The sequence below is a fragment of the Phyllobates terribilis genome, unplaced genomic scaffold (genome assembly GCF_046119375.1).
Source record: "Phyllobates terribilis strain yellow unplaced genomic scaffold, ASM4611937v1 Scaffold_3__8_contigs__length_932513732, whole genome shotgun sequence".
Lineage (NCBI taxonomy): Eukaryota > Metazoa > Chordata > Amphibia > Anura > Dendrobatidae > Phyllobates > Phyllobates terribilis.
The window spans coordinates 705,677,261-705,695,209 of NW_027362763.1; the positions used below are offsets into that span (position 1 = coordinate 705,677,261).

The 17,949-nt window shown below is 42.2% G+C and overlaps 1 protein-coding gene across 1 annotated transcript in view; it reads right to left on the minus strand.

The window, feature by feature from the left end:
• The window catches only part of VASH2 (vasohibin 2), an 82,841-nt gene that overhangs the window by 44,696 nt on the left and 20,196 nt on the right, over positions 1-17,949 (minus strand). Inside the window, exon 3 of the mRNA XM_073671967.1 lies at positions 3,764-3,852. Coding sequence (XP_073528068.1) covers positions 3,764-3,852 — 89 coding nt within the window. The remainder of the gene's footprint in view (positions 1-3,763; positions 3,853-17,949) is intronic.

Genomic DNA, 17,949 nt, shown 5'->3' on the forward strand with positions numbered 1-17,949 from the left:
TTATCTCTGACAGTCCCATAAAAACTAAATGAAGAAGTGGTGTAAATGCTTTACTTCTGCTCCGTTCAGAGAGAGCTCTGAATCTGAGCGTTTACACTGCTGCAAACAGAGCTAGCTCCTATCGCAGGAGATAGACTCGGGTGCCGACTGTATACCACAGCCAGATCCTAGTTGTATAAGCCCTCGCCATACATGCAGTGACAATCGACCTCTCTACTGTGAAAACAGGATGATTTGCTATTCAGAAGTTCGGGAAAGCAAAATAACGGCTCTGGTACACGTTGTAGAGGCGGCCACATTGGGTGTGACTCTCTTTTTCCAGAATGCAATAGGAGCAGTACTTCTGATTTGCTCTGTGTCCACTTTCCTTGCATTGCGCTCTCCAAGCCACCCAGGTGTGCAGGACGCTGCTGCCGGCCCCATTCACTTAAATAGGGCTGCGCTGCAGTTTTCTGCGCAGAGGGTGGCCAGGGAAGAGGGTGGACACTCACAGTCCATGAAGAGACAAGGAAGCAGGCAGCCGATCCTTCTCCACAAACATCATCTGTAGGAGAACGCTGTCATACAATTAAGATAATCCGGACCAAGTGGTTGCGGAAAAAACCTGAGACATGTCCAATTTTTATGAGTGTTGGATCAAAATACAAGTCAATGGGTCGGTAATAAAAATCTGACTGCACTCGGATGACATCTGAGTGCAGTCTTATTTTTACTGACTGACAGAATGGAGAAGGTGGAGAAATGTTTTCTTTTTCTCCACATCTGAGAAACACTGATGACACTCAGATTACACTCTGATCAGAGTAATTGGACAATCTTTCTCAGATAAAGAGGAAACGGTCGTGTGACGCTACCCAAAGAGAGGGTCTAAAATGAGGGACTTACCTATTCAGGGTCCATGTCTGCTAACAAGACTTATGGGCAAAAGCTAAAGAAGAATTGATAAAACAACCTGTTTTGCCAAGAGAAATCTTCTCCACCAATTCAAACAATTCTAACAAATGCTTTATATAGTTTTAAATCTATTATTTTTCATTAGAAACAGCACCACTTTTGTCCACAGGATATGCCAAGTACTGCAAGGAAATTATATTCTAGCGAATAGGGATGAGCTGCCATACCGGACACTACCTATAGACAACGAGGTCCGTAAGTAGTGGGGGAAATGGACCCTTTATTTAATCTGATACAATTCCCGTTTTCCGTCTGTCCGGAATGCTTTTATAGAATGGATTTTGTATTAAGGAAACAGCTGGTTTCCAGCAAAGAGATGAGGCACGAAAAACAGCTGCAAGCTGGCATCTCTGCCAGATTAAGTGACATGCCAAATCATGATGGAGGGTATTGACCGGGGCGGCTCCTGGCACAAGAGCAAAAGTGGTCAGTGACAAATGAGGTCGAGAGCGCAGCAATATGCCGACTGTCTAACAGAGAGGAGCCGCCGTGTCTCCAGAAGACGCGAGCATAAAAAGGGAGAAATGTGCTACATCACTGACTGCAGGAAAGGAGCCCAAAACCTAAAGACACCGGCTTATAAAAGTCCAGCAGCATTATAGGAGGAGCGGCTGTACAGTATATAGGTATAACGTATGGATAATGGAGATGAGCGAGAAAGCAGCCATCACGGGTCAGAATAGATCATGTTAGTCAAATTTGGTGATGGATGGATAAAAGTTACACAGATAAAAGATATATATATATAAAAGATAGATAATAGATACACAGATAAATTGATCGATAGATAGATAGATAGATATATAGATAGATAGATAGATAGATAGATAGATAGATAGATAGATAGATAGATAGATAGATAGATAGATAGATTCTTCATATAACCAAGTGAATGTCATTAATACGTTTTCTATGGGAAGATCTGTTCTATGTGATGCATAAGAATAAAGGGGTTATCCATAAACAACAGTAATCACCTACCCATTTGGAAGACAATTGTAAGATCCCTGGGGGTCTGGGCTGCTTAGACCCTCATGATCTATGAAACAGGGGCCTGAATGGAGCAGAAGTGAGGATGGTGACCACTTCTTTGGACAGTTTATGGAGCCGCGGTGTTGATCATTACTACGATATTCACACAGGGGGCTTTGGAAACCCCCTTTTTGCTGTTGATGAAGGTCCCAGTGTTTGGATCCCCAGCGATCATCCTCTGGATAGATGATCTGTGTTGTGTTGACAGTGTCTATGTCGGGTTCAGATGTGAATATTTTGTATATTTCATGGTTTGTATACGGACCACAATGCCCAGATTTACCGCAGATCTCCAGATCCAAACTTATAGCTTCTTGGACAAACATGAAGCTGTAAATTCGGGTTGCAGTCCATATCTAGACAGTGAAATATACCTGTGTGAACACAGCCTGACACCGGTACAGTGTAAATGAGCCTTCTTTTATAAAGAGTTGTGGCCAGGATAATATGTTTTCAGCCTATAGAACAGTGATCCCATTCAATGTCTAAGGCCACGGCTCCACTATCAGTATTCGGTCAGTATTTTTTCTCAGGAGTGGGAGCCAAAACCAGGAGTGGGTGATAAATGCAGAATTGGTGACTTGTTTCTATTATACCTTTTCTCTGATTGTTCCCCACCTGGTTTTGGCTCCCACCCCTGAGAAAAAATACTGACCGAATACTGAACGTGTGAATGTGACCAGAGAGAAGAAATCCTAAACATAGTCAGGAATTTATACCCAAAGTATGTTAGGAAACAAAAAACTTTCCATAAAGGCAACCCTTTAAATTAGAGTCCGGTGATGGTGCAGCAGCTTAGAAATGTATCGGCAACTTGCTAACTTTACAGCCACTTGCTAACTTTGCAGCAGCTCACTTTACAGCAGCTTGACAGACCCTTCCTCTTAAGGTGGTCTGCACACACTGAAGCTTTACATCTGCTCCCTGCTATCCCAGCGCTTGTCTGCAACTTGTAAATACTTCCCAGCTGTTCATATAAATCACCATCAGCAATGTGTAACTTCACCTTAAAGTGACCCTTCTTCGGGATCCCTGGGACTAAAAACATCACAAAGGAAATCACTGCTGTCAGTATGAGGGGCGGACCATACCAGAAATCAGAAAAAGTTACAAAACTTTATAGAAAACTCCATATACAGAGGTGAATTATGTGCTCCTAACCCACCAAGTCTCCCCTCCGCAGCGCTCACTCTCACCCTTGTGTTTTCTCTGAAGCACTGATTGAGAAGCTGCAGCTGCATCCCCCTACTCCCTCACCTTACTGTCTTCTGTTTAGTAAATTACACTGGTGCAGCTTATAATCCATTAAAGGGATTGTCTAAAAAGAAAACAGAAAATGAAAAAAAATCCCACTGTACTCAAGTCAAAACCAGGAGTGGAACAATCAGAGGAAAAGTATAATAGAAACACGTCACCACTTCTGCATTTATCACCTGCTCCTGGTTTTGGCTTACAAATACTGATGTGAAATGCTGACCGAACACTGAACGTGTGAACATGGCCTAAGGTTGGATTCACATACCTGAAATTTGTGGTCAAAGGCTGTCAAGTTTGGATCAAGAGACCCACAACTGGTCCGTGCCGCACTGTCCGTGCTCGGACCGCCAAACACAGATGTGTGAATCCAGACTAATTTTGAATGCAGCTTTGGATGTGAATGGAGAAGAGCAGTAATTCTACAGACCATTTCATCATTTTATGCAGATGTAACATAGAATTCTGCTCATTTATTGGTGATTTTATCCATCTCATAAAGACAATATGAAAGAAAGGATACTGCAGCGTCTTCATGTATCTCTGCACGGTCTGCAGCCATTCCGGGATGGACATGGAAGTCTTGTAGGTTGGTACGGATGGCACTGAAGGCTGAAATAAAGAAAAAGAAATGTGAACAGTGACAACACGCAGCTTCTGTAGCGACACATTTGTTTACATGTAACGATCCTCGCGCCAAGCACTTTCCATATGGAACATAACGTGTTTGTTACAAGATTGTTATCATAACAGTCGCAGGATTCCCTCCTTGAGCTGAACAGATAATTTCCCTTAAATTCACATCAACAGATGTCAGATCAAAGATTTCTTATAATGAGCAATTCATTACAACATAGTTCTGCTGAAAATAGAGATGTAGCAGAGCTGAGAATGTCACTTGGCCCAAATGTATTGTTCCAAGGACTGAAAGGAGTAACCGAAAAGTCCCAAGTTTCTCCATTGGTGAAGGGCTCCTCCAGGAGTACGTAACTATAGTAATATATTCATTACATATACATACATACATATACATATATATATATATATATATATATATATATATATATATATATATATATATATATATATATATATATATTATATATACAGTGGTGGCCAAAAGTATTGGCACCCCTGCAATTCTGTCAGATAATACTCAGTTTCTTCCTGAAAATGATTGCAATCACAAATTCTTTGGTCTTATTCTCTTCATTTAATTTGCTTGCAAGGAAAAAACACAAAAGAGAATGAAGCAAAAATCAAATCATTGATCATTTCACACAAAACTCCAAAAATGGGCTGGACAAAAGTATTGGCACCCTCAGCCTAATACTTGGTTGCACAACCTTTAGCCAAAATAACTGCGAACAACCGCTTCCGGTAACCATCAATGAGTTTCTTACAATGCTCTGCTGGAATTGTAGACCTTTCTTCTTTGGCAAACTGCTCCAGGTCCCTGATATTTGAAGGGTGCCTTCTCCAAACTGCCATTTTGAGATCTCTCCACAGGTGTTCTATGGGATTCAGGTCTGGACTCATTGCTGGCCACCTTAGAAGTCTCCAGTGCTTTCTCTCAAACCATTTTATAGTGCTTTTGGAAGTGTGTTTTGGGTCATTGTCCTGCTGGAAGACCCATGACCTCTGAGGGAGACCCAGCTTTCTCACACTGGGCCCTACATTAGGCTGCAAAATTTGTTGGTAGTCTTCAGACTTCATAATGCCATGCACACGGTCAAGCAGTCCAGTGCCAGAGGCAGCAAAGCAACCCCAAAACATCAGGGAACCTCCGCCATGTTTGACTGTAGGGACTGTGTTCTTTTCTTTGAATGCCTTTTTTTTTTTCCTGTACACTATGTTGATGCTTTTTCCCAAAAAGCTCTACTTTTTTCTCATCTGACCAGAGAACATTCTTCCAAAACGTTTTAGACTTTCTCAGGTAAGTTTTGGCAAACTCCAGCCTGGCTTTTTTATGTCTCGGGGTAAGAAGTGGGTTCTTCCTGGGTATCCTACCATACAGTCCCTTTTCATTCAGACGCCGACGGATAGTACGGGTTGACACTGTTGTACCCTCGGACTGCAGGGCAGCTTGAACTTGTTTGGATGTTAGTCGAGGTTCTTTATCCACCATCCGCACAATCTTGCGTTGAAATCTCTCGTCAATTTTTCTTTTCCGTCCACATCTAGGGAGGTTAGCCACAGTGCCATGGGCTTTAAACTTCTTGGTGACACTGCGCACGGAAGACACAGGAACATTCAGGTCTTTGGAGATGGACTTGTAGCCTTGAGATTGCTCATGCTTCCTCACAATTTGGTTTCTCAAGTCCTCAGACAGTTCTTTGGTCTTCTTTCTTTTCTCCATGCTCAATGTGGTACACACAAGGACACAGGACAGAGGTTGAGTCAACTTTAATCCATGTTAACTGGCTGCAAGTGTGATTTAGCTATTGCCAACACCTGTTAGGTGCCACAGGTAAGTTACAGGTGCTGTTAATTACACGAATTAGAGAAGCATCACATGATTTTTCAAACAGTGCCAATACTTTTGTCCACCCCCTTTTTTAGGTTTGGTGTGGAATTATATCCAATTTGGCTTTAGGACAATTCTTTTTGAGTTTTTTTTCATTGAAGTCAAATTAAATGAAGATAATAAGACCAAAGAATATGTGATTGCAATCATTTTCAGGAAGAAACTGAGTATTATCTGACAGAATTTGGCCACCACTGTGTATATATATATCACTAAGACCTGAGATCTTAATTGTGGAGCTGCAGCCATGCGGCGAGACTTTCCAGGAGTAAAAGATGTGAAATCAACAATACAAAAGTGAGAACATTTACAATCCCATTTGCATGACTTCCTCATTAAAGTCTCTGACAAAAGCCGAATTCAGACATCCAAGTATCACATAGACATATATGAGGCTGGCGAGTTCAGGTCACAGATCCGCGGCCAGTCCGTGCATGGCGGTCAGTACACAGATGAATGAATCAGGCCTGTCATGTTGTCGATAAAGTCAACGGCTGAAAACTATCATCCTTTGTAATTATTTTCTTTTAATTCCTTTTCCAAATAGTATTATAGAAAAAAAAAATGTTCTTGCCTGGAAACTGTCAGTAAGCAGGCTGGCTGCATATACAGAACTGCAGAAGCTGTTCATATATTACAGCTAAATCTCTGTGGCTGGGAACATAGATAGTGATCATTTTTTCTAGAGAGACCAAAAAATGGGTAAAAAAAAATAATAGAATGTTTGAAAATTATTTAAAAAAAAAAAAATGCCCTTTTCCAATATTGAAATGTTTTGTATGCAAAAAAAATAAATAAAAAAATATGACCATAATGACCCAAACTAGAAAAGTATCATGGAGAAAAATAACAAAAAGGCAATCAAAAAGTCACACATGCCTCAAAATCTACCAGTGAAAATATAAACTTATCACACAAAAAATAAGACCCTGAAACAACTCCGATGACATAAGATGATAAAAGTTTTGGGTCTCAGAATAGAGTGATATAAAAACAAATGAATTGAAAAAATAAAATTGTTTTATTTATTATTTTTATTATTACTTATTGAGCCAAAGTAGAAAAACATTTTAAAAAATATATACGGTAAATTAGGGTTCAGATATATAGATCTAAAGAATAGAGATGACGTCATTAATACCAAACAGTGAAGACTGTGAAAATGAAACTCCAAATTCAAAATCAGTTGCTCCCATCACCATAGCCTATGGGGTGCAAATTTTGGTCCCACTGTCATATGAGCAAGTGCTGCATCTTAGAGTGAAGTAGTGAGTGACCACTAAGCACTACCTATGTACAGTCATGGCCAAAAGTATTGAGAATGAGTCAAATAGTAATTTTTCCAAAGTTTACTGCTTCATTTTTTGTAATGGCAATTTGCATATACTCCTGAATGTCAAAGAGTGATCAGCTTAACAGCATTTACTGTACTTGCAAAGTCAATATTTGCCCAGAAAATGAACTTTAACCGCCAAAACACATTTCAACATCATTGCTGTCCGGCCTTAAAAGGAGCAGCTAACATCGTTTTAGTGATTGATCCATTAACACAGGTGTGGGTGTTGATGAGGACAGGGCCGGCGATCAATCAGTCATGATTAAGTAAGAATGACATCACTGGACACTTTAAAAGGAGGCTGGTTCTTGGTATCATTGTTTCTCTTCAGTTAACCATGGTTATCTCTAAAGAAACACGTGCAGCCATCATTGCACTACACAAAAATGGCCTAACAGGGAAGAGTATCGCAGCTACAAAGATTGCACCTCGGTCAACAATCTATCGCATCATCAAGAACTTCAAGGAGAGAGCTTCCATTGTTGTCAAAAAGGCTCCAGGGCGCCCAAGAAAGACCAGCAAGCGCCAGGACCGTATCTTAAAACTGTTTCAGCTGTGGGATCGGACTACCAGCAGTGCCGAGCTTGCTCAGGAATGGCAGCAGGCTGGCGTGAGTGCTTCTGCACGCACTGTGAGGCGGAGACTCTTTGAGCAAGGGCTGGATTCAAGGAGGGCAACAAAGAAGCCACTTCTCTCCAGAAAAAACATCAGGGACCGACTGATATTCTGCAAAAGGTACAGGGAGTGGACTGCTGAGGACTGGGGCAAAGTCATTTTCTCTGATGAATCCCCTTTTCGATTGTTTGGGACATCTGGAAAACAGCTTATTCGGAGAAGAAGAGGTGAGCGCTACCACCAGTCTTGTCTCATGCCAACTGTAAAGCATCCTGAAACCATTCATGTGTGGGGTTGCTTCTCAGCCAAGGGAATCGGCTCACTCACAGTCTTGCCTAAAAACACAGCCATGAATAAAGAATGGTACCAGAATGTCCTCCAAGAGCAACTTCTCCCAACCGTCCAAGAGCAGTTTGGCGCCCAACAATGCCTTTTCCAGCATGATGGAGCACCTTGCCATAAAGCAAAGGTGATAACTAAATGGCTCATGGAACAAAACATAGAGATTTTGGGTCCATGGCCTGGAAACTCCCCAGATCTTAATCCCATTGAGAACTTGTGGTCAATCATCAAGAGACGGGTGGACAAACAAAAACCAACAAATTCTGGCAAAATGCAAGCATTGATTATGCAAGAATGGACTGCTATCAGTCAGGATTTGGTCCAAAAGTTGATTGAGAGCATGCCAGGGAGAATTACAGAGGTCTTGAAGAAGAAGGGGCAACACTGCAAATATTGACTTGCTGCATTAACTCATTCTAACTGTCAATATAACCTATTGGTACTCATAATATGATTGCAATTATATTTCTGTATGTGATATAAACATCAGACAAACACTAATAAAAACCAGAGGCCAGCAGATCATGTGAAAATATAATTTTGGTGTCATTCTCAATACTTTTGGCCATGACTGTAGATCACAGCAGTTGATGACAAACTTATCTTGATTGCTGTGCATTGGCAGCAACTGAGATGATAAGCTGTGCAGCTAATAAATGAAGAAAGTATTGAGCAATTTGTACTGCACGGCACATGATTCAATATGGTTTTCATTTATTACTAAGAGCTACTTTTATGTGTTTACTTTTTCTAACTCTAACCAGAGTTACGGCAAGATTTAGATCCTGGGTTTAGGGATAGATTTTAGGGCTAGGGCTGGAGTAATAAAAGAAATTACAAAGTTAAATTAACAAAAATGTAATAAAAAGTGAACCTTGAAAAATATATATATTATTACAAGGTTCAAATTTAAAACAAGAAAAGCGAATATCAGCTCATCTGAGGGACAAGGATACAATTTGCACGGAATGCTTGGAGTACTGCAAGTCCCAGGAGGAAACAAAAAAAAAATTTTCAAAAAAGTCCTAAAAAGTGTTAACGTTTATTTAAAAAATAGTAATGCTGAAAAATATTTAAAAGCAGCCGAAAAATCCATCCAGCAACCACCGAAAAAAAACAGATGCGTTTCAGACAGTGCTTAAAATCAAAAAATAGTTCACTAAGTACCCTATATTTATTATGCAACTTTGCTTTACATTTATATATAATGATGGTAGGGTATGAGATATATTTTTTGTCTTTTGTAGGTTTTGCTTCTTTTTGCTAGTGTGAACATGCTCCTATTACTTGCATGTGTTCCATCTTGGACCTCAGTTCACATTGCTTGGTTTCTTGTCTAGTTTGCAATCTGTGCAATTTAAGGGTGTGGCATCCCCTTTGTTGAGCTGATTAGTATATATGTAGCTTACCACGGGCCTGGGTGGTCTAGAGTTGGGACCCGGTCCTATTTGTCTACCCTTTTATATGCATTACTTCAACTTTGATATACAGTAAGGTTTTTAATATAGACAGTATAGGTACCGTCCCAATTTAGGGTCACCTTGCCGCTGGTGGGACGGCTTGTATACTTTTTTTGATCAAAAATAGTTCACTAAGTACCCTATATTTATTATGCAACTTTGCTTTACATTTATATATAATGATGGTAGGGTATGAGATATATTTTTTGTCTTTTGTAGGTTTTGCTTCTTTTTGCTAGTGTGAACATGCTCCTATTACTTGCATGTGTTCCATCTTGGACCTCAGTTCACATTGCTTGGTTTCTTGTCTAGTTTGCATTCTGTGCAATTTAAGGGTGTGGCATCCCCTTTGTTGAGCTGATTAGTATATATGTAGCTTACCACGGGCCTGGGTGGTCTGGAGTTGGGACCCGGTCCTATTTGTCTACCCTTTTATATGCATTACTTCAACTTTGATATACAGTAAGGTTTTTAATATAGACAGTATAGGTACCGTCCCAATTTAGGGTCACCTTGCCGCTGGTGGGACGGCTTGTATACTTTTTTTGATCAAAAATAGTTCACTAAGTACCCTATATTTATTATGCAACTTTGCTTTACATTTATATATAATGATGGTAGGGTATGAGATATATTTTTTGTCTTTTGTAGGTTTTGCTTCTTTTTGCTAGTGTGAACATGCTCCTATTACTTGCATGTGTTCCATCTTGGACCTCAGTTCACATTGCATGGTTTCTTGTCTAGTTTGCATTCTGTGCAATTTAAGGGTGTGGCATCCCCTTTGTTGAGCTGATTAGTATATATGTAGCTTACCACGGGCCTGGGTGGTCTGGAGTTGGGACCCGGTCCTATTTGTCTACCCTTTTATATGCATTACTTCAACTTTGATATACAGTAAGGTTTTTAATATAGACAGTATAGGTACCGTCCCAATTTAGGGTCACCTTGCCGCTGGTGGGACGGCTTGTATACTTTTTTTGATCAAAAATAGTTCACTAAGTACCCTATATTTATTATGCAACTTTGCTTTACATTTATATATGATGATGGTAGGGTATGAGATATATTTTTTGTCTTTTGTAGGTTTTGCTTCTTTTTGCTAGTGTGAACATGCTCCTATTACTTGCATGTGTTCCATCTTGGACCTCAGTTCACATTGCTTGGTTTCTTGTCTAGTTTGCAATCTGTGCAATTTAAGGGTGTGGCATCCCCTTTGTTGAGCTGATTAGTATATATGTAGCTTACCACGGGCCTGGGTGGTCTGGAGTTGGGACCCGGTCCTATTTGTCTACCCTTTTATATGCATTACTTCAACTTTGATATACAGTAAGGTTTTTAATATAGACCGTATAGGTACCGTCCCAATTTAGGGTCACCTTGCCGCTGGTGGGACGGCTTGTATACTTTTTTTGATCAAAAATAGTTCACTAAGTACCCTATATTTATTATGCAACTTTGCTTTACATTTATATATAATGATGGTAGGGTATGAGATATATTTTTTGTCTTTTGTAGGTTTTGCTTCTTTTTGCTAGTGTAAACATGCTTCTATTACTTGCATGTGTTCCATCTTGGACCTCAGTTCACATTGCTTGGTTTAGTGCTTAAACCAAGTAATGATTAAGGACAGTGTCTGAAACGCGTCTGCTTTTTCTTTTTTGTTGTATGGATTTTTTTTGGTTTTTAAATATTTCACTTTTGAGAACTTTTTTTTGCTGGATTTTTTGTTTCTACCTGGCAATTAATGTATTATTTTATTTTTACAATTTTATGTCGGACTTCAGCAAAAAGCGAAACAAATCTAGAGGATCAAAGGGCAAACTATGATCAGTAAATACACATGCTTCCTTGATAGCTTCTCTTGCTTTCCTGTGACATGTTTTTGTTCTTTTTGTATGTAATATTTCGGTACATGGAAAAATGTCATAAAAATTCAGTTAAAAAAAAAAAAATATTCCTGCTTGGGGGGTGGGGGGGGGGTACAGGCTTCAATACTGGACTGGTGGAAGGGACTGCACATTGTCAGTAAATGAAAAAGCCAAACACGATCACGGCAGAGATATTTATTTTGGGTGGGGAGATTTTGCAGTTCTAGACTTTAAAATGCAGATGACAGGAGACGCCTGCAAATCTCCACACTTTATACCAAGGAAGGTTATAATTAACTAAAATACAGAGTAAAATCTGAGTTCTGTCCAGTTTTACTGTCACATTGTATCTGAGTGCTCTCAGCTTCTCTGGTCTTCTGGGGCTAAATATACTAAGCCTCCATCTGTCTCTGTCTGGGCTCTTGATTGACTCCTTGCTTTGGTTGCCCCCTCCTGTTTGGGTTCCTGAGTCTCTCCTGACCAAAATATGACCCAGCAGGGAATAAAGAGAGCGTAGAGGTACGGACACCATACTTCTATGAATCACTGATAATAGATGCCGCTCACATTGCTTTCATTAACCCCTGCAGTGTACGTATTATCCGAGCAATGAGTAACAGAAACATGGCTTCCTGTCTGCTGAGAAATGCCGGCAGCAATAAGAACAGTCAACTTCCAAGAAACTTTTGCTCCCTCTCAGACAATATGTCTACTAGAAAAGTCTTCATTTTTTTGGATTGTAATGACCAAATGTCAGGTCTGTTGAGCTGCTGGAGACTAGATAGGCAGGATGATGCACAGACGATATGGAGGTGCATGTACACGCAATTTTTGTGAGACTTCTGGCTTCCATTATCTGGTCTGATATATATACAAAAAATGTATTACAATCTGGGATTATCCATAGGATATAGCATAAATAGATAGAAGCAGATCACACCGCTGGAGAATGGGGCCCCGATGTGACCTGTCGAAAATGGAGAGGTGGCTCGTTCCATCAATTTCTTTTGGGGCTCTGAAACCCCTTGAACTCTTTTTGTGATTCCTACAGATTATAGTAGATAAACATGGCCACCAGTCCAACGTTTTAAAGACTAAAATAAGTTTACCAAGACTAACAGGGTTTTCTCAGCTTTTGATCCCACCGGTGATTTCTACCATAGAAAAAAAAATATTCCCTCAAAACCTCTTTAATGTATTAGGATTCTTAACAGATTCCATTAAAAGACTTTTCACTTTATATACTTAAACCATATTCACTTCATGATGTTACTCACCTGTCCCGGCTCCAGCGCCGAGTCCTGCGCCCTCCTCCAGCTCTGCACAGCTCCTTCCGATTCTCTGCGAGCCGAGTTACCAGTTTCCAGCAGATAAAACCCTACAGAATAAACCACTTTTCACGTGAGCGTCCTTCCTGACTGTCAGCACAGGTAGCGGTTCTTTAAAATCCACAAGAATAAATGGATCACCACGTCACTCTTCCTTCCCAGGAAAAAAAAAAAACATTCCTTTAAAATCGTATATTAAAATTCCAGATCACCTGCCTGACTCGGAGTCTCAATTTTTGCCATTTTCCTGGTGACCTGGAGACGGTTTTTGTATATGAATAAAAAATGGGTTATCATGAAAATACGGCACACACCTCTGAAGTCACACTCCTAAGTCTTATAGGCCAACTCTGGCAGCATGCTACCTGAGTATTCTGGTAGTTGGTTATTATACTGCTGTTCCACTCTGCTCTGCTACATCACAGGGTTCTGCTAATTTATAGTGAATCACCTGACCAACTCAACTCTGCTACATTGCTAGAGTAAGTTATCAGACCTATTCTATTCTGCCACATCACTCTGCTAGGCTACATCTACAGTGAGTCAGTCACCTGACCTACCCAGCTCTGCTGCATCACTGGGCTCCGCTACATCAACAAGTCTTCTCTGCTTTGCACTTATCTTGCCTTTGCTCCATCAGTTTCTCTTTGCTGAGTCTCTATCTTCTATGTGGTCGACTACTCTAGTTCTCCAGTTGCCAACCCTTCATTGCTCTCTTCTGTCCATCTCATTGCACCAATGTCATCAGTCCGTGTTGCACAACAACTACTCACCCAGATTCCAGAATCCACCTTACTAGGTGAAACATAATAGTGGAACCCCCACCTATTGGGAAAACAGGGGTCCCCTGACCTCCATTCCTCCAGGTGAAATGGATGGTGGTAGCCACATCCAGATGCAGGGTGAATGGAGCAAAGGCTATGGCCGTTTGGCCGTTTTTGGGACAACTCCTAATTCAACCTTCACCTAATTGTAGCTATTTCTGGGCACCTCACCAGGCAGAATCGGAGTCCGTGGACCCTTGTTTTCACAATAGGTGGGGGACAGGAACGGGAATATCCTCTGAATATAAAAGAAGTGTCTTAGATAATTAATGTATACATTCATGTGTCAATACTTTACAGATAAGAGTTCCCCTTTAAGCATCTGCTTCTGTGTAAGAAGGACAGGTGCAGGATTTATTGTCAGATTCATGTAGTAATCAGACTGTGATGTTGGGGGTTATTGTGACTCTCAGCGGCAGCAACTGCCATCAGCTTAACTTCCCGAAACTGCAGAAAATCACATTACACACGAACTGGACATGAGGACGCCGCTGCTCTCGGACTGAATATTTTATGTGTCTGCTGCTCCGATTCTGTGTTACTAGATGTCACAGATGTATATATCATTTACATTATTTACTAAGACCGAGGGTTATTCAAAATTCATCCATAAAATAAAAATCTGCCAAAGAGCAAGAAAAACAAATGTTATTATTTGGGTCCCTTTAATTGCCTGCAGATCAGTGGAGATCTTTTGAGTGATCAGGGTGAGTCTCAGGACTCCCACGGATCTTCAGGAAATTAAAGGGAAAGAAAAATATAAAATATTAGTTACTCTTTAATTATATTGGATTTTAGAAAAGTTGAGAACGATAAAGCCCACCTTTCTGTTTCCTTACTGTGCACATAGACACATGTCGGGTGGAGAATTGAGCTCAGTAAATGCAGGAAGATGCGTGGGGGGTCGCGGAAGTCAGCATTGTGCTGGGTGATGACTCCATATCCTGACCACAATGTAACACGTAATATATCCGGAGGGTCCGTGTCCAGGATTCCGCTGACTTTTCCTACTCCTGATATACAGATGAGGGGAGTCCGGTATCTTGGCTGTATATATGTGAGGGATATCTAGCTTTTCTCACCTCCCATTCTACATCCATAGACATTAATATGGAGTCGGCCCAGATATAACAGCTTCCCACTGTCCTGGGAGGATTTTCTACCAGATTTTGGGGGTGTCTGTGAGAATTTCTGCCCCTTCATCCGGAAGAACATTTGTGAGGTCAGACCCTGATGTTGGGGAGAGGTCGGGTTCACAGTCTCTGGTCCAGTTCATCCCAAAGATGTTGGATGAGGTTGAGGTTCGGCTCTGGCCGGTCATGTTCTTCCTACTAAACTCCCCCACCATGTCTGTATGGAGCTTGTGCACTGGGCACCATCATGTGGAACAGAAAAGTGTCTTCTCCAAACTGTTCCCACAAAGCTGGAAGCTACAATTCTCCACAATGTCTTGTGCTGAAGAATTAAGATTTCCCTTCAATGGAACTAAGAAGCCAAAACCAACTCCTGTTAACAGCCCATAGCATTATCCTCCTCCACCATCTGTACAGCGCAGAATGCAGTCAGGGGGGAACGTCCTCCTGCAATCACCAAACCCAGACTCCTTCATCAGACGCAGATAGAGAAGTGCGATCCGCCACTGCACAGAACACATTTCCTCCAGAGTCCAGTGGTGGCGGCTTTACACTACTCCATCCGCCACTCGGCATTATGCTTGGTGATGTACGGCTGCATGCAGCTGCTCGGCCATGAAGCTCCTGGCGGGGGTGCAGTGTTTGTGCTGATGTTATACCAGAGGAGGTCTGGACTCTGCAGTTATGGAGTCAGCACAGAATTGTTGACTTTTCTGCCCTCTCCTCCTGAGCATTCGGCCCCCTGCTCTGTAACGTTATGGGGTCTGCACTTCTTGGCTGAGTTAGTACAGGTCCATACACTTCTCAATAATTTCACTCACAGGTGATGGGGGAAGATTTAGGAAGAAGAAATGTCATGAACGGACTTGATACCCCAATGTGTCCTATTACCGCGCTGGAATCAGGGAGCTCTGCACCACCGGCCAATCTGTCACGTTAGTAAAGGCAGACGACATGGGGAGGGGCCGGATGTTATACACCGGGGGGATGAGGACCCGGAAGTTATACACTGGTGAGGTTGAGGGGCCGGAGGTTATACATAGGGGGGTGAGGGGCCGGAGGTTATACACCGGGGGGTGAGAGGCCAGATGCTATACACCGGGTGGTTAGGGGCTGGAGGTTACACACCAGGGAGGGGGGGGGGGGTCAGAGGTTACACACCCCGGGGGTGAGGGGTCGGAGGTTATACACCTGGGGGGTGAGAGGTCATATGTTATACGCCAGAGGGTGGGGGGTCAGAGGTTATACACCGGGGGGTGAGGGGCCGGATGTTATACACCGGGGGGTGAGGGGCCGGATGTTATACACTGCGGAGTGAAGGGCCGGATATTATACGCCAGGGGGTGAGCATTTGGAGGTTATACACAGGGGGGTGAGGGGCCAGATGTTATACACCAGGGGGTGAGGGTTCGGACGTTATACACTGGGGGGTGAGGGGCCGAATGTTATACACCGGGGGGTGAGGGGCAGGATTTTATACACTGGGGAGTGAGGGGCAGGATGTTATACACCGGGTGGTGAGTGGCCGGAGGTTATACACCGGGGGGTGGGGGGTGGGACTGGATGTTATACACCGGGGGTAATGGAGCTGAATGTAAAACTAGGATTCAACGAGTATTAGGTGTGTTCCAATACTTTTTTGTTCATATAGTCTCTCATCTACCATGCTATATTTTTTTATAAAATTGTAAAGCGCTGTGGAATATGTTGGAGCTATATAAATAAAAATTATTATTATATGTGCCCTCAAGTGAGTCCCCATGATGCCTCTATGAGAGTGGCAGCTAAAGTGCCCCAATTATCATGGTGACAGTGCCTCCATAACAGTGACACTACAATACTACCTGTAAGGTCTCTTATTTTTGTGGGAACACAGCTGTTTGCTCCCTATGTTTGTGGCAGCCACAGAGTCTGGAATAATGCCGCCTATATAAGTGCCAGGCACAGTCCCAGCTATACGGGTACCAGCCATAGTGCCCCTTCTCTTACCTGGGCCACTGTCACTAGGGCACTGGTTGGTGGATACATGATGGTGGCAGGGACCCGCTGCGGGGACGGTAGGCAGTGGTATTCGCGTGCTTGCAGACATTGTTATGGTGCAGGCATCACAGAGCCGGTGTTGCAATCACAGGCCCATCTTTGCATTTACATTAGTGCCACCATTTTGCCCATTTAGTCGACATGGAGCTCTGGCTTTATATAGGATTTGTGGAAAGCGAAATGAGAATTCCTGTGGGACCTGTAGGAGGATGGTAGTGATAGTGTGGGAGCTGATGCCAGTACTTGGGTGATAATTAATTCCTCCACACCTACAAGTGCTGATCACACGGCCACAGCTTCTAGGTTAAAGACTTTGCTTAAAAAAAAAAAAAAAACCTTGATGATAATGAATTTTCCTATAAAATCTGAGACTGCGACTTGCTTCTACCAACCATACAATGTGTCTGCGGCACGCTACCTCGGTCTATAAATCCGAAAGTCCACTGAATTCATATGCATCAGTTTCCGGTCTGTGTTGGGTTCTCTTACTTTACTGTTAGGCTGCGTGCCCACTATGCGTTTTCCAAGCCTTTTTTCTGCGGTATTCCCGCAGCGAAAACGCTTAAAAAATGCTTGGTAATACATGCCCCATGGTCCCCATTGACAATCCGCATGTGTTGTGCACATGCTGTGGAAATTTCCGCTGCGGATTATCATTGCGGAAAAATACGCAGCATGTCCATTAATTTTGCAGAAATGCGGCGTAATTGCCGCCATTGACTTGCATTGAAACGCTTAATATCCGTGTCAGCACATTTGCACACACGGATATTATGCGATTCTATGTGCGGATGGTACCCGGGTCTGGAGAAGATGAGACTCTCCTCCAGACCCGGGTACCATAGTACCTGTAAAAAAAAGAATTAAAATAAAAAATAAAGATTATACTTACCTTCTGATGTCCCCCGGCCTCCTCAGCGATGCGTCCGGTCTCTTGTACAGCTTGCGGTGGTGTGACGACGTATTAAGAGAAGCATAGAGTCTAGATCACGTGAAATAATTGTCCCCCTCTACTCCTCCTTGGTCAGGCCCCATCTGGAACACTGTGTTCAGTTCTGGGCACCACATTTTAGAAAAGACATTGAAAAACTGGAGCAAGTTCAGAGAAGAGCTACCAGGATGGTGAGCGGACTACAAACTATGTCCTATGAGGAAAGGTTAAAGATCTGGGAATGTTTAGCTTGCAAAAAAGAAGGCTAAGAGGAGACTTAATAGCTGTCTACAAATATCTGAAGG